At 46.6% G+C, this 26338-nt stretch overlaps 3 protein-coding genes across 3 annotated transcripts in view; 1 reads left to right on the plus strand and 2 right to left on the minus strand.

Annotated features, from left to right (window-relative positions):
- T069G_08192 (condensation domain-containing protein) overlaps positions 1-13801 on the minus strand; it is a gene marked incomplete at both ends in the record, with an annotated part of 62728 nt that extends 48927 nt beyond the window's left edge. The window contains 2 exons of the mRNA XM_056175402.1: positions 26-13321; positions 13404-13801. Of these exons, the coding sequence (XP_056026351.1) occupies positions 26-13321; positions 13404-13801 (13694 nt within the window). The remainder of the gene's footprint in view (positions 1-25; positions 13322-13403) is intronic.
- Positions 13802-21980: 8179 nt separating this feature from the next.
- On the minus strand, positions 21981-23333 carry T069G_08193 (glutamine synthetase, catalytic domain-containing protein; the record flags this gene model as incomplete). The annotated part of the gene is made up of 1 exon (XM_056175403.1): positions 21981-23333. One exon carries the CDS (start codon positions 23331-23333, stop codon positions 21981-21983), a length of 1353 nt encoding a protein of 450 aa, XP_056026352.1.
- Positions 23334-24325: 992 nt separating this feature from the next.
- On the plus strand, positions 24326-26130 carry T069G_08194 (AMP-binding enzyme domain-containing protein; the record flags this gene model as incomplete). Its single annotated transcript, XM_056175404.1, has 5 exons — positions 24326-24470; positions 24526-25247; positions 25328-25422; positions 25485-25606; positions 25685-26130. The coding sequence occupies 5 exons, from the start codon at positions 24326-24328 to the stop codon at positions 26128-26130; spliced, it is 1530 nt and encodes a 509-aa protein (XP_056026353.1).
- Between the last annotated feature and the right edge of the window lie 208 nt (positions 26131-26338).

A 26338-nucleotide genomic window follows, 5' to 3' on the forward strand; every position in this document is an offset into this window, starting at 1 on the left:
CCAAGAGGAAGAAATAGATATTGACTCAAGAGTATTCTCGCTAGTAGCAGCTGCAAGCTGACATATAACGTGACCGAACTGTTGAGAAAGAGTCTCAAGCTGCTTCTCAGCGAGGGTATTTGAGTCGTATATGGAAACAAGATTAATGTGATCTTCATATAGATGAGCTTGAGCAATCAGCGGGTAGGAGAAGTAGTTTTGTATGGACTCTGCCTTCTCCTTGAGTTCTCCATCTGCGCGTACTAGGATAGATTTGCTGCTGTTAGAGTCTGAGATGTGCTGCATTGGTTGGATTACCAATAATGATGTGAAGTCACACGCGTCTACCGCGTCTTCACAGACTCTGGCGATATTTTGCAGACCGAATTGCTCGAAAGGAACCATTTCTAATGCTTGCTTTTGAACAGCTTGGAGGAAACCAGACGCTGGCTGTGTTCGGTCTACCCGAACCCTTATAGGGACAGTCGTAACAGCCGGACCGACCATATCCATCAGTTCAGGTACCGGGGCCTGACGACCAGAGATAGATGTACCAAAAGTGACATCGTCAGTATCACTATACCGAGCGATGACTATGGCCCAAGCGGATCGCACAATAGTAGCGACAGTGATTCCAGACAAATTCACAGTAGGAAGCTTAATCGATCTTTCAAGAGTTCGAGTAATGCTAGCCTTATTAAAGGCTCCATTGGAGGCCGGGAAAGTGGCCTTGCGAGAACCCTGCAATTGCTCTCTCCAATATGACGCGGCGGCGTCTGTATCAAGACCAAGAGTATACTTGATGAAACGGGCATATGTTGGTACCTCAAGAGACTCGATACCCTCGTATGCCTTCTCAAGAATTCTCAAGACCTTTTGGGCAGACAAGCCGTCAAAAACAGCATGATGAATGCTCCACATGAAATACATGTTGCCATCTGTGTGCGCCGCAAGAGCATAACGGCAGAGCCGGGAACCGTAGCTCATTTCCATGCCCTGATGCAGCTGGAGATATGAGTGAAGGCCTTGAGATTCAAGGGAATCCCACTCAAAGTCATCATGAAGGATTATCTGCGTGCTGGTGTCCCCAGTAAGGATTATTCGGGTACGAAGATTGGTGCAGGCATCCACCGTGCGCCTCCAAGCCTCTTTGAAACGGGAGACGTCAACATGACTGGGGAGGCGATACAGGAATTTTGCGATATACGAGCCAGGCTGCTTAGCAGATAAAGCCATGAACCCTTCTTGCAGCTTTGTCGTAGGATACGCATCCTCAATTATCTTGGTTGTATTGAGACCATGGTTTTCATAGACGCTGGGAGATTGGACCAAGTCCCGAATACCGTCGTCAAGGAGGGAGAAAGCAGAGATAGGATGCAAAATATCTTCATGCTGGTCGGCCGCGCTAGCTGTAGAGGCTATAGAAGACAATCGGGGGTCTTCAAATATGGCATCCACAGTGAGAGTAATGCCAAGCTCACGAGCCATAGAGACCAGGCGGATAGCGGCAATCGAGTCACCACCAATACGAAGAAAGCTATCATCTTTGCCAATAGTTTGAGCAGGAATGTTAAGAATCTCAGCCCACAAATGTTGCAAGCGGATTTCCATGGCTGTGTCAGGAGCGCGCTTGTTGGCATCAGTCAACGAATAAGCTTCTAATTCTTCTTGAGTCAGCGCAGCCGTACTCTTGCGGAGCATCAGTCTGTCTAATTTCCCAGATGAGATAAGAGGCATGTAGCCACAAGGAATAAAGTAGGTTGGTATCATATAGCGGGGAAGCAAAACATTTAGTTTGTTAAGGACGATGTTCAATTCGTTTTGGATGCTTTCGGTCATGGGAAGGAATATATCAGTCCCTTCAGGGTCGGTGTCTGGTCCGGGTGTTTTCGTCTCATTGCTAAAGCAGATGTAAGAAACAAGATTGGCACCAGCCTCTGTCCGGAGCACGTCAACAGCAATCTGTTGAATTACTTCAAGCGAGTTTCGAATATGATGCTCAATTTCCCCAAGTTCGACTCGGAGGCCGCGAATCTTGACTTGGGTGTCCTTGCGACCAGAATAATGGATGGTTCCATCAGGGTTATAGATGCCCAAGTCCCCGGTTTTATAGAAACGACTCCAGTTCCTATCATTTGAGCGAGGTGCCCAGTTAGGTAACGAAGTCAGCGTTGATGAAAGAGTCTTAGCTGGATCAGCCAGGTATTCACGAAGAAGCGTAGGTCCTTGCATGACAATTTCTCCGATACATCCAACCGGAGCTAGGCGTCGAGGATTCTCTGCGTCCACAATCCAGGCAAAGCTACCAACAGAGCGCCCAATTGTCAGCGGTGATTCATCAGCAGATTTCCATTCGTGAATAGCGCTTAAGACACATGTTTCAGCTGGGCCCCAGCCGTTGACAAGCCTAGTTTTACCAAACCAGAGGTCGAATACATCCTGACTAACGGGCTCTCCAGCAAGGACAATGAGTTCAAGACTTGGTACGTCCGTAGGGTGGAGTGTACGAGCAAAGGATGGTGTTAAGAATGCCCAAGAAACTTCGGTATCCCTTATGAACTTGGCTAGGTTATTTAGACGATCATGGTCGGATGGAATGCAAACACATCCACCGTGCATAAGAGAGAGCATAATTTCTCCCACAGAAACGTCAAAAACGAAGGACGAGAATTGAAGCATCCTGACACTCCTTTTAAGACCGAGCCTCTTTGCAATGTCACGCTGGCTAGTACAGAGGGAACCGTGTTCCATAATAATACCTTTAGGTACGCCGGTACTGCCAGATGTAAAGAGCAAATAGGCGACATCATTAGATGCAACTGCAACAGAAGGCTTAACATCTTTGATATCTGTATCGTTGTTCAGTTGTTCATCCAAGTTCGAAGACACTTCAATAACGGTGTCTAGCAGCTTGGAGCATAGAGGTCTGTGAATAGAAGACGTGAGTGCGATCTTGGCACCAGTTTGGCTAGCGACTTGTTGGAGGCGATGAAATGGATGTGCCGGATCCATTGGTACCCACGCGGCACCGGCTTTATTGATTGCGAGCACTGAAACCACGTACCAAAGAGACTTCTCGAAACACACGTGGATGATATCACCGACTTTGACGCCGTGACTATCGACTAATAGATTGGCAAGCCTATTAGCAGCACGGTCAAGCTCACTATAAGTGAGAGTACCATCCCATGCGTGAACAGCGTGGGCTTGAGGAGTCAGTTCAGTCTGTCGCTCGATCATGAGATGAGCACAGTCATCAACGATTTCAGGACCATGGCCGTTGGAAGCCTCAGCGAGATCAAGGTCCCAAGAGCTAGCCACAGATATATCACCCAGCTTGAAATCCTCAGCGCTCAAAAGCTGCTGCACAACACCGTTAAATTGATGAGACAATGCTAGGAGCTGTGATTCAGGAAGCACGAATGAATCGTAGATCAAGACAAGCTTAACCTTATCGTCATAAACATGCCCCTGTAAGACAAGAGGATACGAGAAGTAGTTCTGCACCTGATCTTCTTGGTCATCTTGCTCCAAAACAGGCTCTAAAATGGTGTCGATATCCTCCCCAATCAGATGCTGCATTGGCTGAACTAGCATCAAGGAGGTGAAATCGCAAGCATCTTTAGCACCAGTTCCCAATTTTGAGATATTCTGCAAGCCATACTGTTCGAAAGGAATCATCTCAGAAGCTTGGCTTTGAACATCCTGAAGGAATTTAGACACACGCTGTTCGTAATTGAGACGGACACGGACGGGAACGGTAGCAACAGCTGGACCAGCCATTTCGGTCAGGCCGGGAACCGCAGCCTGTCTCCCAGATATAGTAGAACCGAAGGTCACGTCGTCGGTATCACAATAGCGAGCAAGAATTAATGCCCAAGCCGCCCGGAAAACCGTCGCCTTGGTGATGGCCGGATTTGTAGAGGTGGGAAAGGGAATGGACTTTGTCATCATGCGTGTTTTATGTTTCGACTCGCCAGAAGTAACACCAGCAGCTGGGAAACTGGCCCGTTTTGCGTTCTCAAGCTGGCCTTGCCAGTAATCGGCGGCCGCGTCAGCGTCCAGGTTAAGGGTATAATTGATGAAGCCGTTATACGGCACGATAGCCGGCGAACTTCTACCCTCATACTCTCTTCGTAAGGTCTCCAGAATAATCCTCAGTGACCAACCGTCGTGAACCGAATGATGTATAGCCCACATGAAATAATTGCTTCCATTTTGGTCTTCAAACATCATGTAACGAGACAGAGGCGTACCATAGGTCATTCGGAACGACTGAGCGGATACGATAGCCGTGCCAATGTCATCAACCTTGGCAGTCTCCCAGGGAAGCTCTTCGTTGATCACAACTTGGACGCAAGAGCCGTTAATCATCACAAAACGAGTGCGGAGAGCTTCGATAGCAGATGAAGTGAATTCCCACGCTTGTTTGAACTCCTGGAGATCGACATGGTCTGGAAGACGATAAGTGTACTTGGCGACGTATGATCCAGGCTGTTTCACAGATAAAGCCATGAGACCTTCTTGAAGTTTACTGCAAGGGTAAGCGTCTTCGATTTCTTGCGTTTCAGAAAGTTTGAGTTCTTTCCGAAGGTCATCGGAGATAACAAGGCCTTGAATATCTTCATCTAAAAGACTGAATTGCCCAATATCCTCCTGAATCTCGGCCTTTTCATTCATCTCTGTAACCTTGCTAGCTACAGACAGCAAGCGGGGGTCATCAAAGATGTCCTTCACAGTCAACAGTATACCCTCTTGTCGCATAGCATTGACTAAGTGAATAGCAGTAACAGAATCACCGCCGAGACTAAGGAAGCTATCATCGCGTCCAATTGATTCCATAGGAATATTGAGGATTTCAGCCCAAATTTGTTGCAACTGACTTTCCATCGGAGTATCGGGTGTCCTCTTTTTGCCACTACTAAGGGAGTATTCCGATAATTCATCGACGGATAATAGATCGGCATATCTCTTCAGCGTCTTGCGATCAAGCTTGGCGGAGGTGCTGGATGGCATGTAACTGCAGGGAATGAAAAAGGCTGGGACCATGTAAGACGGGAGAACAACTTTTAGTTCACCAGATGCGGCAATGAGGCGAGTCTGAAGGTCTTCATCAATCGACATGAACGGGCCCTTGTCATCAGCTTGAAAACGAGCATCAGCTGTCTTGGTGTCTTCATTAAAGCAGAAGTAAGCAACCAGATTAGACCCATTGTCACCGCTAAGTACGTCGACTGCGACTTGACGAATTTCATCAATAGCTTGCTGCAGATAGTATTCAATTTCGCCTAATTCAACACGGAGGCCGCGAATCTTAATCTGTGTATCTTTGCGAGTTGAAAATTCGAGTGTACCGTCTGGATTGTAATAACCTAAATCGCCAGATTTGTAAAACCTGCTCCAGTACTGGGACTCGCGACGTGGAACCCAAGCTGGTAGATCATATACCATCGACGATCTGGTCTTCTCAGGGTCTGCAAGGTATTCCCGCAACAGAGTTGGTCCTTGGATAAATATCTCACCGACGGTACCCGTAGGAGCTAATCTCTTCGGATTTTCTGGGTCTACAACCCAGCAAAAGCAGCCAACAGGCCGGCCAATAGTACGGGGACTCTCGTCAATAGACTGCCACTCATGAAGTGACGATAAAACGCAGGTCTCTGCAGGACCCCAGCCGCAAATGAATCTAAGCTTTCCGTACCAGCTGTCACAGACATCCCTACCGACAGCCTCGCCTGCCAAAACCATGAGCTCTAAGGAGGGAACGTCTTCTGGCTTTAGAGTACGAGCGAACGATGGTGTAAGGATTGTCGAGTTTATTTTGTGCTTCTGGATGAAATTTGATATATCATTTAATCGTGTGTTTTCGTCCGGAATGTATACGGAGCCGCCCGAGATCAATGTCGCCACGATTTCACCCACCGAAAGGTCAAAAACAAAGGCTGCAAATTGTAGCATGCGAACATCGGCAGTCATTCCAAGTCTTCGACTTATAGCAGACTGCGATGTGCATACTGCACCATGCTCCATCACAAATCCCTTAGGGGTACCTGTAGATCCCGAGGTAAATAGGACGTAGCAAATATTTCGAGGTGTCACTTTGATGGCAGGCCCCGTGGTGCCTGTCACACCGCTCTCAGTAAGCTTCTGGTAGAAGAAAGGGCTAATCTCAATGACAGACAGGCCAAATGAGGTGCAAATATGGGCGTTGGATGGAGAGCACAGTATTATTTTTGCTCGAGTCTGACCAACAATCTGGCGTAAACGTTGCTCGGGATGAGATGGGTCGAGAGGAACCCAACCGGCCCCAATTTTGTTGATTGCGAGGATCGAGACGATATACCAGGACGATTTCTCAAAACAAACAGGTATTAACTCATCAGCTTTAAAAGTAAAATTCGTGGCGAGGTAGTTCGACAATTTGTTGACCGCTTCAACAAGTTCAATATAGGTAAAGGTTCGGTCCCAGCCTACAACAGCAAGGGAATTCGGCCGTTCAATAGCCTGTTTGTCGACTAATTCTTGAAAGCAAGCATCAATAATCTCAGGAATGTCGTTATTTGCTTGTAGGCTCTGCTCAAGATCCCAAGGACCGGCAACAGAGATATCACCGATGAGTTTCTTGCCAGGGTTCAAAAGCTGCTGTACCACATGTTCGAATTGATAAGACACAGCTTCAACTTCAGCTTCAGACAAGATTTCTGGGTTATACAAAAATCTCTGGTTCACATTTTCCTCAGCCATGTAACTGAGCATAACCAACGGGTAGTTGAAGTAGTTGTTCATGGACTCAATCATCAGATGGTCTTCTTCGGCCTCTGCCTGCAGCAGACCATCCTTGCTATTAAATATGGTACTTTCTTGCTCTTTAGGCTGAATAACTAGTAGAGATGTGAAGTCACAAGCCTCTCGAGCTTCAGGGCTAAGCTTGGAGATATTGTGCAGACCATACTGTTCATATGGAACCATATCCAGCGCGTGGACTTGAAGATCTTGTAGCATTTGACTCACAGGCTTTGCAGCCTCCAGGCGAACTCGAATTGGTATGGTGGCAATGACGGCACCAGGAGTTGAGAGAAGACCATCCATTGCAGCCTGACGACCAGAAACAGTGGCGCCATAGCATACATCACGAGCATCGGAATGACGACCGAGTACGATTGCCCAGGCAGCTCGAATAATAGTAGCCATAGTAATTGAAGCATCTTTTTGATTAGAAAAGGATACCAGACGGTCAACAACACGAACCGCGCCACCAGTCTTATCGGCAGCAAGGCGTTTTCCAGCGGCAGGGTAGCTAGGTCGTTGAGCACCAGAAAGGTTGGATCGCCAGAAGCTGACGGCCGCCTCGCTATCCATCTTGCTAACATAGTCGATGAAGTTAGAATAAGGGGATATAGGGGAAACCTCTCGGCCGTAGTAGGTGTTGTAAATGCTGTCCAAGACGATGCGCATGCTCCAGCCGTCATTGATAGCATGGTGAATGACCCAGACAAAGTAGATGTCATGCTTGTCCTCTACAATAGCAAATCGGGTTAAGCGAGTTCCATATCCTATATCAAATTGAGGAATCAAGCGTTTGTAGGACTCAAGGTTATGACCACTGGTATTCTCCCAGTCGTCATCCTTTGTGATGACAGCCTGAACTGCGCAGCCGTCTTCAAGCATAATTCTGGTTCTTAGTGTGGCGTTGTGCTCCACAGCTGTTTTCCAAGCAGCCTTGAATTTAGCAATATCGATGTGCTTGGGGACTCGGTGGTACCACTGCGATATGTAAGAGCCCGGTTGTTTTGCAGTGAGAGCCATAAGACCTTCTTGAAGTGGCGTGCAAGGATAAGCATCCTCAACAATTTGGTCTTTCCCAAGGCGATACTTGGTTCGAATAGCATCACTCTGCATAAGTTTGCTAAGATTGTCTGGGAGGAGGCTAAAAGGGTTGACGTGAACGGATTGACCCGTGCTGCCACGAATAGTAGCTTTAGAAGCTACCTGGAAGAGACGAGGGTCATCAAAGACGTCCTTGACAGCAATGGAAATTCCAGCATCTCGGGCAGCTGAAACAAAGTAAATAGCAGCAATAGAATCACCACCCATTCTCAAAAAGTTATCGTCTCGACCAATAGAGTCGATCGATAGTTTGAGCAGGTCGGCCCAGATCGCTTGGATACGAGTCTCCATGTTGGTTTCCGGCTTGCGCTTCTTACTATCCACAAGAGAGTATCTTGCAACGTCTTCCTTGCTAAGCTTGGAAAACGCAAGTCGCAAAAGCTTCATATCCAACTTTGTGGAGGTGATAAAAGGCATATACTGGCAAGGGATAAATAGTGTCGGGATCATGTACCGAGGAAGCGTCACACTGAGCTGACCAACTAAGGCAGTGAGTTGGCTTTGAAGCTCAGATGTCATGGGGGCCAATACGTCCTTCACGTTCGTCTCGGAGTTCTTGCCAGCAGTGCGAGTTTCATCTGTGAAACAGAAATAGGACACAATAATCGCGCCACCATCTCCATTTACCACATCAACAGCCACCTGCTTAACGCCCTCCAAGGACTCACGGAAGTAATGCTCGATCTCCCCAAGCTCAACACGGAGGCCTCGAATTTTCACCTGATTATCCTTGCGAGATCCAAATTCGATAGTACCATCCGCGTTATATCGACACAGATCGCCAGACTTGTAAAATCGATCCCAGTGATTGGTAGTGCGAGTTGGTACCCACTCAGGGAGGTTCCAGACTATTGCGGCCTCGGTTTTAGTAGAATCAGCCAGATACTCTCGAAGGATAGTCGGTCCCTGAATAACAACTTCACCAAGAGTTCCGACAGGAGCCAATCGCTGCGGGTCTTGCGGATCAACAATCCAGCAGTGACCACCAACTGGTCGACCAACTGTTAATGGAGATTCGTCGATACTCTTCCACTCATGGAGGGTTGAGAACACACAAGTCTCAGCAGGACCCCAACCATTGATTAGCCGCACCTTTCCAAACCAAGCTTCAAACACGTCTCGTCCAACAGCCTCACCAGCAAACAAGAGCAGTTCCAAATCAGGAATGTCATCGGGTTTCAAGGTCCGTGTAAAGGAGGGGGTGAGATATGCCCAGGTGATTTTCATCGTGTTAATAAAGTCAACCAAGCTACCCGTATTCATCCTTGTTTCCTCAGATGGAACACATAGGCAACCACCAGCAACCCAGGGACCCACGATCTCACCAATAGAGAGATCAAAAACGAAAGAAGCAAACTGAAGCATTCTGACGTTATATGTCATCCCAAGACGCTTAGCGATGGCAGTCTGCGAAGTGCAGACAGCTCTATGTTGCATGACCAGACCTTTTGGCGTTCCAGTACTTCCGGAAGTAAACAGAACATAAGCTGCATTGCCCGGAGACACATTACTGATCGGTCCATACGAGCTCGCCTCCGTCTTAGCCAGCCTCTCATCCAAGGCATGTGACACCTCAACGACATTAGCAACTAACTTAGAGCACATATCCACGTTGCTGGTAGAAGCCAAGGCCAGAGTCGCCTTCGTCTGCGAGACAACCTGTTGCTGCCTCTGAAGCGGGTGCGAGGGATCAAGAGGAACCCATGTAGCCCCTGCTTTATTTACAGCAATAATGGACACGAAAAACCAGGCTGATTTCTCAAAGCAGACGTGCACGAGATCCTGATCCTTGACCCCACAAGACTTGACAAGATAGTGGGCGAGCCGGTTAGCAGCACAGTCAAGTTGCAAGTATGTCAGCTCCAAGTCCCAGGCGCTAATGGCAGTGGTGTTTGGGCGATCTTTTGCTTGTCTCTCAATGAGTTGATGAAGACACAAGTCGACAATCTCAGGTGTCTCCATGTTAGCTTTGAGAGATTGTTCTAAATCCCACGAACCAGAGACCGATAGAGCACTTAGGGGCATCTCAGTGGCTGCCAGCAATTGCTGGATAATGTGCTCATAGTGGAAGCATAAGGCCTCAAGCTGAGCCTCAGTGATTGCATCGGCGTAATAGGTCCAATCTAGCTCAATGCTATCCTCGCCAATACGAGGCTGCAAAACGAGGGGATAGTTAAAGTAATTACGCATAGCCTCTTCTGAGAGAGCTTTCTCAACAGGTCCCTGTTGCAGAATGGCATCAGAGGCAGTATCAGCGACGGATGTAAGGTGATTATTTGGCTGAATGACGATCAGGTTGGAGAAGTCGCAAGCTTCCTGAGCATCCTGGCCTAGTTTTGAGATGTTCTGAAGACCATACTGTTCGTGAGCAACCATTTCTGCAGCCTGAGCCTGAACTTTCTTAAGAAAAGAGGCTATACTCATATCGCGGTCAATTTTGATGCGAATCGGAACAGTGGCAATCATGGGTCCAGGGATCTCATTCAATCCAGGAACCGCTGCCTGACGGCCTGACAATGTAGTACCAAAACACACATCATCAGAGTCGCAGTAGCGGGCGAGGAGAATAGCCCATGCTGCACGAAGAATTGTCGCGGTGGTTATAGAAGAGTTCATCGTGTTGCGGAAAGGTATAGTCTTCTTCGTGACCTTGTCTTCGGAAGTAGCAGAAAGTCTGGCAAGAGGGAAATGAGCTCGCTGAGCACCATCAAGCTCCTTTTGCCAGTATTCGCCAGAGGCAGTAGAATCAAGCGATTCAACATAACGAATGAAGCTGGAATACGGCCGCAGAGCCTTAGTCTCATTGCCATGGTAAGCGTGATAGAGAGCATCAAGAACGATTCGCATAGTAAGACCATCAAATACCGCGTGGTGAATCAGCCACACGAAATAGACGCTACCATTGCTATCTCGAACCAGAGCATGCCGACTCAAACGCTCACCATAGCTCATACTAATATCTCGCGTTTGGTTGAGGAAAGTGTGGATATCCAAACCAGATGGGAGATATTCCCAAGCAGTATCCTCAGTCATCACAGCTTGGAGGGCTCGACCACCAAGAACAACTACTCGTGAACGCAAGCTACCACATTGCTTAATGGTGCCCTCCCAAGAAGCCATAAATCGATCGACGTCGATATCAGGCATGAGCTTATAGACAACTCTGTGAATATAAGAACCTGGGTGCTTCATACCTAAAGCCATGAAGCCTTCTTGGAGAGTTGTACACGGATAGACATCCTCGATTATCTCAATTGTAGTAAGCTTGCACTCTTTGCGAATCTGATCTTTGATATCATCAACATTCTCTTCAGTAATCAAGCTCAAAGGCTCTACTTCAGTCATCATTGCGCCATCCTCCTCGATGGTTGCCACAGCTGCCATTTGAGCAAGTTCGGCATTATCAGAAATATCAGCCGGGCTCAGAAGAATACCATGTTGGTAAGCGGTGGTAACAAGCTCAATAGTTGTCAAGGAGTCGCCACCAAGCAGGAAAAAGCTATGTTTCTTGCCGATATCTTGTATTCGTACTTTGACGACGTTTTGGAGGATATCAACCCAGATGGCTCGAAGGACGATTTCCGGCTCAGTCGTAGGAATCTCGTCATCCGCAAGCTCAGTCTCCAAATAACTAGAGTCTGCAATAACGCGCGACCGTTTCTCACGAGCAGATAAATTAGCGCCATCAGAGCCCTCATCAGGACTGCCATGGCTCCAAGGATACGGAGGCAATCCGGAAATTGCCTTACCATGGGGGAATAATGGAGCCAACTCGAGAATAGCTGATTCTTGCCATAGCCGTCCAACAGCAGAAAGGAAGCTTACTGCACCGTCTGCGCCGCGTGTTTGGGACGAAACATAGTTGAATGGGACATCTGTAGCCGCACAAATCTGTGACAGAGGAACAGATAGGGCAGAGTGCGGGCCAATTTCTAAAAAGAGAGGTTCCTCAGCACATAGATTGAGGACGGTAGAGATGGCAGTGCTGAATCGAACTTGGGACACCAAGTTGGAGATCCAGTACGCGGCACCGAAATCACTCTGCTCTTCAAGGACCTTCTCACTGACACTAGACACAAAGACAGCCTTGTTCCTCTTAGCCTCTAATGAAGCGATGTTTTCAGCTTTCAAAAGGCCAAGCAGATCTTCTGCAAGCAAATCCATATGAGGAGAGTGGTAGGCAGCATCAATGCGCAAAGCACGAGCAGTTACATCAGGCTTAGCTGCTTTGACAGACTTCAACACGCGCTCAACTGCTTCACGGTCGCCAGAAATAGTGGTACTTGAAGGAGAGTTTTCGCAAGCAATCACCACACTCTGTTCCAGAAACTCCTTGATTTCTTCCACGCCCAAGCTGACCACACCCATGCCACCATCCTTCTGGTTCTTGGTGGTGACATAGCCATAGTAGTAAGCAATGGTGATAGCAGCTTCCAAAGAAAGGAAGCCCGCAGCATAAGCCGCAGCGATTTCACCACTAGAGTGACCAACGACTACCTTGGGCGTAACACCAAGACGTTCAAAGCGGTTAACTATGGCGATTTGTAGTGCCGCGCTCAGAGGGTATGAGAGTTGCGATGAGTTGATCCGGTTCTCTGGATCGGCAGCATCACGAAGGAGCTCATCTTTAATCGACCAGGTAGATGGTACCTTCAATCCCTTCAAAACAGCATCCATCTTCTCAATATCGTCTCTGACTTCTGGGTCAGCCTGGATGAGATCCTTGCCCATCCCCGCCCATTGGGCACCCTGACCGTTGAAAATCATGGTTATGGCGGGAGTTTGGGTAGAAGACTTGACATAGGTTGAGGTATTGGTGAAGGATGAATTCGAGAGAATGGTGAAGGCTTTGTATTCCAGAGCCTCGCGCCGCAGGGCACGAGTGTAAGCAATGTCCGCTGCAGCATTCGGGTGAGCCTGAGCATACAAACGGTGCTCCTCGATTTGTTTGGTCAAAGACGGTGCGCTATGTGCCGAAAAAAGAACAAGTTCAGGTCGAGTTTCAGATATAGGTGAAGTAGGTTGAACATAGGAGTTAATAAAAAATTGAGCGCTGTATCCCTCAGCGTCAGAAGCATTGATGCTGATTCTCTCAGAAGAAACATTTGGAGGAATGCTCTGGTTCTCCTCCAGAATTACCACTCTCTTGATCAAGCTTGCAAGACTAGATGCACCCTCGTCAGGCGCATCGGATCCAGAATCTTGGCCACGCGTAACGTTCCCTACACTGGACTCTCGAATGACAGCACGAATTGGGTTACCATCACGGATGGCATCAGGCAACGTCTTGATATATACAGCTGACACTGCCTCGTCCATTTCTGCTTCATTTTCGGAGCCCAGCATCACGTTGGAGCCTGCGACTACTGCAGATCTAGCATCGCCAGACTGCACAGCGCAGTAAGCCTTGTGTAAAGCCACAAGAGATGATGACAGTGACGACTTAACCACAAAGCTAAAAGGAAGAAAAAATAACTCTTGTTAGTAACAGAATACACGACTCGGTGAACAAAACAACAGTAAAATGAGGAACAAACCTTGCCCCCTTCATTCCATTTTTCGACAATACCATTGATACATCGTCCTCTCCAGACACGCCAATGTAGCAGCCAACACAAGCATCTTCGCTCCGGTAATTGATCTCGCACGCATCCTCAAGGCACTCGCGAATAACTTCCAGAAGCTTCAATTGCTGTGGATCACAGCCCTTGGCCTCTTCGTCGGTCATGGAGAAAAGCGAGGCATCAACAATATCCGCATCTTTTTGATCAATGCCACCCAGTCGCGGTGGACTCTGAGAGTCACGATTGTTGGTGATGGACCCCCACAATTGACTAGCATTATGAATGCCTCCAGGGAGCCGAATACCAACGCCGCAGATGGCAATTGGGGTTTGAGATTTCTCCCCGTTATCGTAATCAGCTTTCGACGCCATTTTTTTCCTAACTTGCTTTTAAATATCACTTTTTTTGCGTTTCTCTGCTCTATATTGTGTATATCGGTCCGTATGCTAAAGATATTGTCGATACCGGTGGGTAGGAAAAACGGTCTCGTTTCTCCGGAATCGATTCGTCGGTCGGAACACTCTTATCAAGAATGTCTCTAATTATTTGGTTATAGACAGTAGGCGTTGTAAAAATTGAAGAATCGGCGATCTAGAAGAGAACAAGATCCTTCCGTGTATATACAACGGTTCCAGGAAAGAAATTCGAGTAGACAACAATGTCTGTATCGAGATGAGGCGAGGTGCTTCAAAGCAGCACGTCTGCGTACTCGTCGTTGGAACGAGAATCTCAATGTGGAGAGTCTGAGTTGAAAGACACAGCGGTTCAACGTAGCTATTATCAGGCCAGTATGTAGTCTCCATGTATTAGAGTAGGTACCAGATATTATTAAGATGGTACCCCAGCATTTGTTACTTATTATGAGTATGATGATATGCATGGGGCATCCGTAGCGGCTACGGTGCTACTCTGACAGACAATATGCGGCCCAGCCATCAGTTCCTCCCAGCTATAATAATACATAGTACTTCTAGTATTACCGTTGCGGTAAACGGACAAGGCTTGGCGCGCATATCACACCGGCCCGCTATTTTGCGTGTGTGAATCACTAGGGTCAGCAAACTGCAGGGGAACACATAGATCCCGATGCTGATACTAATCGGTCGTAGCAGCGAGTGGTTGTCTTAGACATTGTGGTGAGCAATAGTACGCGAGAATGTGTGCTCGTAGTCAGGATTCGCTGTGTACTACTACTTCCAAGATCAAGTCAGATCTGAGCACTGGATGGCGGCTTCACGACCCACGACAGGGATCCCCCGGCTTAGCTGGAGATGAAGCCGCCATCGCGGTCAAGGATCAGCTTGGAATGTCTCGCGTGTCCTCAAACACAGACGCGGCTCACCACAAGGTTACACATTGGGTCTCGGAGATGGTTCATGTAGCGCACTACCTGAATTTAATTTTGTTTAATTTCACCGGTCTCAAGTATCTACCCGCTCTTCTAGTTGGTTCGACCTCGACTGAGCTTTCATTGCGCAGAAACTACCCTACAGCATACCTTGTCGTTCTTGAATTATTGAATCATCTTTGTAACTCCAAATCGGGGTATTAACTATCAAATATTCTCGTTGAAGCTCTTTTCATTATAGCCAAATTCGCTATCAGAGTCCGGCTAAAATAAAGAAGATATGCTATGTGATGGCACATGCTGAGAAATTTTGAATTTTGGCTTTTGCTACTGCACAAGTATTGCACGAGTTGAGTTGCATGGGCAGGGTCCACATAATCACACATAATTCAAGGGAGTCGGATAAATGTGGGTAAGATGGTTGCTAGTATCGGATTTTACCTACACACCCACGAATCGTAACGTCGAATCCCACGCATCACGGGTCTGGCTCGTCTAGAAAATCCTCTAAGAGCAATGATGATAAATCACAAGAGATGAATCTCGCAGTAGAAGAGGTGGTTTTCAGCTCTCAAGCCACACATATGCGGGTAAAAGGAGTGGTCGGCGCTCCGACGCCCCTCTTGTGGCCGCTTGTTTAAGCTTGTCTCCCATCTCCGCTACGTACTACTTACAACCGACAGGGGGGCCCTAGTCACGTCGGGATCTCCACCATCCCGTCAGACACCAGTTCTAAGGGTATCACTAGCTTTGCCTATTCCAGACGCCGGTCACTGTCTGACAACTGCCGCCCGGAGATATTACGTGGGAAGCGTTGATGGCGCTTTCGGGACTTACATGTCGTGGACGGTGTGACGAATAGCCATTAGACCAACTTTAAGGGCTGAGAAACGTAGGCGTGATTTCTATGAGGCATAATGAGTCTCGTCTGGATTCTCTCAACTTTTAACCTAGTCCAACCTGTGTCTCCGCAGTATAGACGATGGCTGGATAGGATCATACGAGTATGAGACGTGGGATCCAAGACAACTTCTCGGTGCTCACGTAATGTCACGACAGACGCGGTGGCAATTGTGACAGTAAACCATAGCTTCCAATGTTGTTTGTCGGCATGGGACTAGCTATTCCTTGCTAGGTCTGGAACGCAATCCTGCACGATAGGCTCCCTGCCGCTTTGGTCACAGTCCCTATGTCTTATATTACAAGTGATTCGGTTCAAAATTATACCGAATGAAAGCATTTGTATGGGTGTGAAGGGTTGCTCATCCCCTCCCGTGTCTCAGCATGTCTGTCAGCTGAAGACAAGAACACGACTGGTCATCTGCATGTGCGAGACATCAGGATCGTCAAATGTCATAAAGCACTATTTCAGCCTCACCGGAAGAGCCCTGATTGTGCACCTCTGAGAGGTCTTGGTCAGTCTGGTGATACATGGCCCGGAGCAGCGAATTGCCGAATTCCACTTCCTCATCTGTGAGTATTTATAGTTATATGTGAAAGGGAGCTGCTGGACGATCTCTGTGGTTTGGCATCAGTCTCAAGTTCATTAGAGTGCTCTGACAAACGGATTTATTTTAATGATCCATACGTGAATCGAGACATCTTGAACCCCTCCCCCCAAGACCCAACCTTGAGATGTTGTATTGAAGTTCTTTCACGAACACTTCTAAGGGTCGCTGCACCTGTAAATCTTATCCATCTGATTGGTCTAAACTTACATGCCGTGATTTGGATAATAACCGAGCTGCAAAGCACTAGCCTGTGATCCTTTAGAAGCGAGGACATGTGGGTGTTTCGCTTTGAACTTCATGCAAGGTTAAAATCCGTCATCACTACCTAACGTATACAGTCAGTAATACACAAGAATATAAGCTACTATCGAAGAGGAGGAGGTTGGATTCCGGATACAGTTTACCAGAGACTTCAGTAAGATACGCCATCATCTTTCAAATTTTTATCATCGTCCTATAAACCCACTAGAATTAGTCTCTACTAATACATGTATTTGCCGGACAGGGCTAAACAGGGGGAATATGTACTAGTATTTTACATGATGCTGCAGCATCCGCAAATCGATCAGCATTTTATATAGAAAACGTGCAAGCTCGGGACTTCTTACTGAATTAAGATGGAAGGTTTAATAATCAACGGTGGCGCCCGTACGAGGTATTGCTACAATGTATTCTGCGTTCTCCATTATGTATAATCAAGGCATTTAATCTCACCATAAATCATCTCACACTTCAACAGTTCTCTTCCCAAATCAGACATATATGTACAGTTTACCTCAATGCAACCATGTATTTATCGAGAAAGCATTGAAGCTGCCGATTTTTGCGACGACGTACCTGAATGATTGGTCACAGAAGCTGCCCACCTTATACCATACTTCTCTCTACTACATCTACGCCACATGGGATCTGGATCAGACACCAACACACAATTGAAAGTATCTCTGGTTTCAGGGTAGCACCACCTATGCTGCAGAATCGTGCTTGAATATTAGACAGTGGCAGTCAGTGATCAAGCGCCACTCTTTAAGATTGTGCCAAATAGGTGAATGTACAGTGCATCTTTCAATTGGACAATCTCACATTGCTAGACTCTTTGTTTAGCATGGAGATATGTGCAAGTAAATATGTTTTCTTGTTTCCATATTTTAATATCTAGCGACATGTATCAAGATGATATATGCATAAATAATCTTCGATCTAAGAGAAACTTGCGAAATGCACATACTACCTATATGATGATTAGAACCAGCATGCCAATTTATGCCGGTGAAACAAGAATTCATGATTCTAGCATAACAATTAATGGTCAGTTATATTAATGTAGTTGGTTCAACTTTGGAAACAATGTTCGAGTGTATGAGTCTGAACACTGTTGCCGCGTATATTAGAAGTAATTTCTGAATGACAGTCAACCTCGTCTCTTAATCATACAGTTTCTCGAGCGGACACTCTGAATAGAACCCAGAGCCTTAGTTCTAATACGTAAATTGAAAACATAGAGACAATTGCCAACCATGCAACATCTACGCCGCTGCGACAAAGTAGGCGAAGACCAATAAAAATAAGCGCCCGCACTGACACAAAACTGCCGTTAGAGGGGTGTAACATCTCTCGGCTCAAAGGAAGTACGAGCTTGATGATGTGGTAAACTGCAAAATATCGCTGCCGAAATCGGAGAAACTACGCATATCGGCTTTCCGTGGCAGCTCATAGCTGAGGCAAAGCTTGCGTGAGATATTTGTCGTCTCAGGTACGTCGCTGTTGGCGCCTTATGGCAGATGATGAGAGCTCACACACAACCGACAGCTAAAGAAAGCTCCGATCCTAGTGGCGCCTTCAAAGATCGACAAATACATGCGGCTCGTCTTACTAGAGCCCCCCCCCCTCCCCCCCACACACACATATTTCGGGAGCCAGGGTGCTGTAAGAAGCATTAGCGACATGAACGGATTCCACTTTGAGAATGTCCAAATTGCTTCGTAAGCTGCCGAAAAGAACGTGTCCTCTTTGTTGGAAGAGCTGCAATTGATTATATTAGTCGAATCGGAGTTACACTCGGGATTCATCTGCAGAATAATACGTACCACCAGGCTCTCGTCTACCAGTCATCATCAGCACACCCACTGCATAAACAAAATACGAGCTGACACATCACTTCAGAAATGGGCTGCAGGACATTACTATATATTGAGCTGATCTGTAAGGAACCACACTCGGTATCAACTTGCGCAATGAGGGTGTTCTTCTCATGTGCTATAGAACATTCCACGTCTTCCATGAGAGTCTTGAATATATCGCTAAGACAATATTGCAAATATAGGGTCGTCTTTATGTCTTTCCATGCACGTGATATGAAATGAACTCTGCAACATAGAGCTTTGATATTAACCAATGATACCTCCAGAGCGGCATATACACTGCTGGAAATCACATACAAGCTTCAGGGTCTGGCAACCACAGGTCAATACTGCAGTGTATAATCCACAAGTTGAAGCATTTAGGCCTGATCTTATGAATTAGATTTCTGATTCAGAGAACAATGTTTTAAACAAGATCGAACATAAGCCGGCATCAAAATAAGATGCACTAGATGATTCAGCCATAATTTCCTTTTGCATGTTGACTGGCAATCTGTCATAGACCATCTACTCAGAGCTAACTATAATTGGGTTTCCAACATCTAATCATATTGCTATGCGGCATACTCTGGAGCTCCGTAACTCTGTCTCACTGACTTCGTCTGGTTAGAGATTTTAGTGACATATCCTTTGCCCGGGGTAATAGGCATATACTTGCAGGTAGGATGATATGAAAAAGGAAGGCAGTTAATTTGTTTGAAAGCTTGGTCTTCACAAATACATAAGCCGGGTTGCCAAAGTCCATGCTGACTTGAACTCTTGGTGCCTCATCTTAAGGGCGAGCTCATGGAAGAAGCAAGCTTTTCACGAGATATGTTCTCAGTGAACGCTCACTTTCGATATGAACGCCTACTGTGACATATTTTTCACAGATTTATATTGTCTCTATGCTAGTTATATTTGAGTAATGCCGCATTAGAGTGTACAGATGCTGGATTCAAGTTATCCGTAACGAACAATATTATTCTACGTCGGACTTGCGAAGCTTCCACGATATATATCTAGGCATTGAATCTGTACAGTTACGATGAACTCCCGGATACATATTAATGTGAATCTGGTTGTGATAGTACCCTTCTGTTTACATGAATATAGATAGATTGATAGGGATTAGAGCGACTTCTGTGGTATACTTCATTAGCTAGAATGAGCTCATTGTGAAAAGATAAATCTATACATGATGTTAAAGCTGGGTTTATCTACCATCTGACACTTTTAACCGATAAAAATTTCTCCTATTTTGTATTCTGTATTCTTGTAAAGAGGTTGCGTACTTGGAATTCGAGTCCACTCGATGGTTCATTTCATGATGCAACCCATGTAAACTCGTCGATGAGCGTCTTATGCGCTGTTCACTATAACGTTGCTCATAGCCACCGCGAGTCTGTGCGTATTCTAATAAATATGATACAAAATCATATGTATTGCTTTAGGTCTCGTGCCTCTTGTAGGATCAATAGCACACAACAACGGACATCTTCAGTTGGTGACCAATTCCCAAATGTACAATCGTGATTCTGCTATCGCTCAGCCGGAGGCCACATTTTAAATTCTAGTTCAGTGGTTTATTCTCCAATCACACTGGCCAGTGTAACGTTCACTGCATACTGGCAGTCCACTCACTCTCTTCGCGACATCTCATTGTCAAACGTCAAGTTTCGACATTACAATCACAATAACCCCGCAATGGGGACTCCTTGGCACCCATTCAGTTGTATCAAAATGTCTCCTGCTTGAAAATGTGAGTATCTAGGAGCCTTGAATCACAATGTGGCACAAAAAAAAGAAGTTGCGACTCTCAGCGACACCAAAGCATGAACTATGATGCACAAAACAGCTGATTCTCCTTTATTCACATCCAAGCTTCTCTCAGCCAAGATGCTATAAAATAATGGGCGTCCGTCGTTTTTTATTGAGAGAAGCTTATTAGGAGAACCAAAATTCGCAATTTCAACGCTTCGCAATATCACTCCCAAGAGACAAATCTCGCATCTCAACAAAATAGTGAACCTAAGGAGTCATTTTATCAACATGTGTTTCATCATCGTTACCCGGTGCCTTATATGCTATCGTACCATGCAATGCAACGTAGTTCCCTGCAGAAAGGTTGCTCATGCTCATCAAACATGTGGCGAGCGTGAGCAGGGTCCCGACAACATCTCAGATGTCATGTGCGACAGATGCTACGCCAGAACCCAGCCCGAGATCCCAGCTCCTTCCCTGAAGGATAAAGCAAAGTATTACGCCAAAAAATTCACGCCTGGCGGCGGGTCCTCATCCAAGGTGAGTTTGAGCTGCATCCGTACAGAGATAAGCCCGCGCCTTTGTTCGACGATCAAATGCTAGAAGACCTATCTGAGGCTGCAAATAAGAAGCATCAAGCCTCGCAGGTCTCTTATCTCAAGCAAGAAGTAAACAGCGTACTAAAGTAGGCTTTAGTAGCAAATCCTTTCGAAATAGGCGTCCACGTATAGATCACCCACCAATGGTCTCTGACGCCGGCAGCCGGGTTCCACGAGTTGTCAAGGCCGAATCGAGTCCTTCCAATCACTCTGACCACAATCATGAACTATCTTAAAGACCTCTCTGTATTGTTGGCTGAATTGGAGCGAAACCGAACTAATCTCTCTTTATGTTACAACTTCAGCCAAGATTCTAACGAAGTATATGGGAGCTGTGGGGCATGGATGGTCATTGTATTCTTTTTCACAAAATCGGAAGCAGTAGGGTAGGTGATGTCGGACGCTGAACAGCAACTTCGCCTTTGAGTGTAAATGGTTATCGCTTTACTTGAAGGCAAAATAGTCAATAAAACTCGTTGATTTGAAAAAAAAAAAAAAAAAAAAAAAAAATGACAAAAAGAATGTCCTCGGTGAGGCTCGAACTCACGACCTTCAGATGGCCCAAACTGGTTATTTGGATCATATTGAGAATATGAGACTGACGCGCTAGCCAACTGCGCCACGAAGACTGTTTCTTGACGGTGCAGCGAATAATTTTCCACTATGAAAATTTCACAAGCCTGTCGCCTGCCGCCTTGTCGCCACCGGAACTAGGAGTGTTGACTTTCTCTCGCATTGCCCCGGAGAATCAAGTTAAGAGTCTTCCATTTTACGTATCCCAAGACGCCAAATTTAGACGTCATGCAATTCCGGGTTTAAAGACCGTTAAATATGGCCGTTGTTCAGGTTTCCTGGCTCGTTATTGAAACGGAGTCATGGCACCTCTACTATGAGCCGGCAAAAACACAAATATAAAATACATCATCAATCCGCGTCTAGCTTCAGACTCACTCAAGTACCTACACAAAATGGTAGTAAGCTACACCACTATAGTTGCAGGCTCACTAGGTATAATAAGACATCACAAACAAGGATTCATTGTGATCTTAAACCAGAATAACACCAGCACATGACTCAGGCTGATATAAGTGTTTATGGCCGTAAGGGGAAGGTCACCAAAGAATAACAATGAAAACAGGCACGATTCCATTACCAAATGGACTATGAAGTATTGTGATATCTACTCAATCACTTGCGGCTAACAATATCTAAAATAACTCGTTCATCAGTTGGCGCGTTTCCTCCACGTCTGTCTCGCGCAGTTTTGCCGCCTCCGTTCTCTTTACGCGTAGATAGTGTTGAATGATGCTGCTTCCAACCATGGTCTCAAGATCTGTATAATTTTCTTCCAGATTATCGAGCGCCTCTCCTATACTCTTGGGGAGAGATTTTGCATCCCGGGGCCACGGGTCCGTCATGATGCCCGTATCCGGCCATAACAGAGGCTCCTTGTTGGTGCAACCAAGCAATCCCGCGCTCAAGATTGCTGCCAGGGCCAAGTACATATTGGCCGTTGCGTCTATGCAACGGACTTCCCAGTGCCCGGCCTTGATCTTTCGAATCGGAACTAGACGGTTCTCGGTGCCCCAGCCAACCAAATGACCAGCAAGATATGGCTGGACACGCTCATAAGATATCTCGTAAGGTAGGCAGAAGGCACACAGTTGCGGAAGGCGCTGTAGCATGCCGGCGAGGAAGTGATTTTGCATATGGGGCGGGTTGATGGAGATATGAGTATGCTGCCCCGTCGATTGCCGACGTGACTCTACCGGTCGGGGCGACATGGTTACCGTCAAGCCATGGCGGTTGAAGATACGCTTGAGAGTATCGTGAACGAGTATCAGCTGGTCGACAGCGGCAAGCGGAGGGAGGCATCCGAGGGTCAATTCGTACTGTCCACGCCGGCCCTCCGTCTGAAAGGCATCAATCTTAACGCCTGCCGCCAGCAGCACCCGAACCGCCTCCTCAACGTGCTCATAACATGGATCACGGAGGCCGCAGACAGAGAATCGTCCAAATCCAGAACTATAAGGGATCAGGATCCCCTCTGCATTGGCCTTCATAACCTCAAATTCCACTTCAAACCCAACAAGAAAATACACCCCAAACATTTCCTCGGCTTTTTTACCGACTGTTTCCAGAGCACGGCGAGGGCAAAGGTTCCAGTTAGGCCCGGGCCGCGCTGGGGCATATTCGACAACTTTGCACATCACATTGGCATACAGAGGATCCAACGTCGGTCGCGTCTGGAGGGAGCTCCAATCAGGCACCAGCCAGTCATTACCTGTTGGGTCGAGCTCGGGCAGCAAGTTGTTATCCACGATACAGTGGAACGCAATAGGCGGTACATGGACGACTCTCTCTCCGGCGGCAATGGTCAGTCCATGTTCAATGGGCACTATGCGGGCCCTGAGGAGGCCTGAATAATCCTGCCATTGGAGGCGAAGGAATTGCACTCCTGGGTGTTGATCTAAGAATATTCGCAGAGCATCTGATGGGACAAGCTCTGGAATAAAGGCAATCTGCCCTGTTGTCGAGGGTGCGATCGTTTCTGGGAACATGGCGAAATACAGCGGACGGTACTTCCTCAAGAAGGTACGTCCAGTAAGGTTCGCTGTTGTTTATAGTATAGGGATAACTGAAGATATTGATGAACTTTTAAGGGTCCAAGAGACCATAAAGAGAGATAGTTCCAAGACAGCTAATCACAATGTCTGGGCAAAGGCATCAATAATCTCGTGCCGAGTTGATTCGGCTCTGACTGCTTTTATCTACATGGAATAGCTGCACTTTATATAACCTAATTCAAATGTAAGAAAAAAAAGGGAGAAAGAGATCTAGTAATAATATGGTATAGCACGGCCTTTCGGGATAGGAAAATACGTCAAGCGGTTGGATATTGTAGATGCATCGCACCATCACACCCCTCGCGTCACTAGATGCCCCGACACAGCGGGAACTCTCATCATAGGTCCTAAGGGTTCCCTGTTATAGGGGACATGGATATTTAAGCATCACGCAAGTATGAATCATGGTCCTAGTAGTATTCCTGTACTGAAACATTTTCTTACAATGAGATTGTATCTATAACTGGTCTAGACAATGCTTCCATAACTGAGACATCGCTGCCAGAACTGAGACATTACGCATAGTGACGCCAACGATGGAGAGGCGGTGAGTATTATGAGTAAGAGTATTATAGTAAGATTCCGAATATTAGTATTTGATCTACGTGTCTTGGAGTCGCGATGAGCTGAAGTTGAATAGTATGTCAATCCCCCTCCCCTCCTCGCCACCTCCCTCTCTCTCTTCAAATTTTGCTTCAACAGTTTTTTTAACAAGAGAGAGAAAGTAAAAGAAAAAGAGAAAAAAAGCGAGTACAATGACAATCAGCAAACTCCATAGATTTCCGCATGACCCTGTTTTGGCGAAATTGTTGCATGCAAGCAAAAACAGACCCGACACAGCGATAGTCATTCATGACGTTTGTGGCTATGAGAAAAGCTATTCACAGCTACTTGGTGATGTTATACGCACACGAAACGAGCTCCTCATGCAGTTACCATCGTCCATACTTGATGAGCATGGTATACTACATCTGGAAACCCCATACATTCCTGTTCTTACACGCAGCGGTTATGAGTTCCTTGTCGCCTTCTTCGCTATCCGGGCCATTGGTGGTGCCTGTATTCCGTTCGGTAAGTCTTTCTGGCATGGATGTCGTTACTTCTGTCTAATCTCATAATGGAAAAGGCTCTGGAATCCTTCCAGAAGAAGCATCTCATTTCCTGTCAATCACAAAGGCCACCTGCATCCTGGTTGGTAGCAATGATTGTATTAAGAGGGCTGTGAAGATAGCTGCATTTATTAATAGCCAAGGCGGAACCGCCTTTACACTACCCATCTCTCATGATGCTGAACCCATCCGGGCCTCCAATGTCGATATTGATGAAGGCGTTCAACTTGCACCAGATGGCCCAGGCATGGTTCTCTTCACGTCTGGAACCACTGGTCTGCCTAAAGGTGCGATTCTTCCGAGAAACTGCTTCACCAACGTGAGTCTTGCGAAGCCAGGAGAAGCCTGTATCAACTATCGTCCAGGGCATTGGATCGGCGGGGCGCGAACTCTGATCATGCCCATGCTATCTGGAAAGGAGCTTTACACATTCGGAGAAAAAGGCAGTGCGAAGGAAGTTCTAAACGCGTTCAGAACGCATCGCATTACACAAGCCGCCTTCACACCAACATTATTAAGAAACATGAGGGAGCTGCTAATAAACTCTGACGGGCAAGTTCCCAATGAGAAACGCGGCGAATATGCCAGCTGGTTCAAGGCACTTGATGGGCTAAAGTGCTCTGCGGGGATGATCGATCACTCAACTTTGAAGTTCTGGACTGAATTAACTGGTTTGCACATGTATATTGGCTACAGTGCAACGGAATTGGGCGGTCTAACCATCGCCACGAGAGATCCCGTAACAACTATTGTATGTTCTATTTGCATTTTCACGCCTATGGCTAGTCGCGCATTCACAACTAATCACATTATTAATAGTCTCTCATTGGATCTCCAATCCCTAATATCAAGGTGAAACTTTCAGAAGGTAACACCGGCGAAATACTGGTGAAGAGTCCATTCATGCTCATTGGGTAAGTATTGCACCCAGAAATTTGTTTAACAACGCCAACGCTCACATTGCGGCTCCGTATAGCTACGTTGGCGAGGATGACTTAACACGCGCTGCGTTTGATGAAGAGGGATACTATAAAACCGGCGATCTTGCTGAGCTAAGAGATGGCCAATATTATTTTACGGGTCGAAAAAACCATGATTGTAAGTTTTGATCTGTAGGGGCGCCTTGGAGGCAATCACATCGACTCAGCATGAATGAATCAGCTAATTAGCTCCTAGTTGCCTTTTTCCGTTTCTTTCGCATTCCATTACAGAAAGTGGAACAAAGCTTACTAGATCTACCTTACATCTCAGAAGCATGTGTCCTTGCGATTCCAGATCACGAAGCAAAAGAACTTTGCGCAGCTGCTATTCGCCTTGATGCAACGAGTGGTGTACCAGCGTCTGAGATTACCCTGGCTCGCATCCGGTCGGACCTCATGCAGAGCCTGCCCATGTATATGCTTCCCGCTATTCTCCGAATACTGGAAGACGGAGAGGACATTCCACGTAATATTTCAGGCAAGGTTGTCAAGGCAGCTGTTCGCAGGGAGCTTTTTGCGACAACAGACTGGTGGCCGCATAGCAACCCGCCACCAGAGGTTGAGTATTGGGGTAACATGCCCCCAATATTCGAGGCAGCTACCCGACCATGGGATTGGTGTGGTGTGCAAAGAGCCGATTGAAAGGATCAGTAAGTGATGAAATTGCTGGAAATTCTCTCATCTATTAGATTGAGGAAAACTAGGTACGATTGCTATTGTTCTCTTATAAATGTTCCATTCGGGCCCTCTTCTATTATATGTAAAGTACGCTTTCATTGATGAACACCACGTTTCTTCTTATCTGTTACTTGAGGTTCAGATACTTGATAAATTGAATAGAGAAAATGGT

Source organism: Trichoderma breve, chromosome 5 (genome assembly GCF_028502605.1).
Source record: "Trichoderma breve strain T069 chromosome 5, whole genome shotgun sequence".
NCBI classification, from domain to species: domain Eukaryota; kingdom Fungi; phylum Ascomycota; class Sordariomycetes; order Hypocreales; family Hypocreaceae; genus Trichoderma; species Trichoderma breve.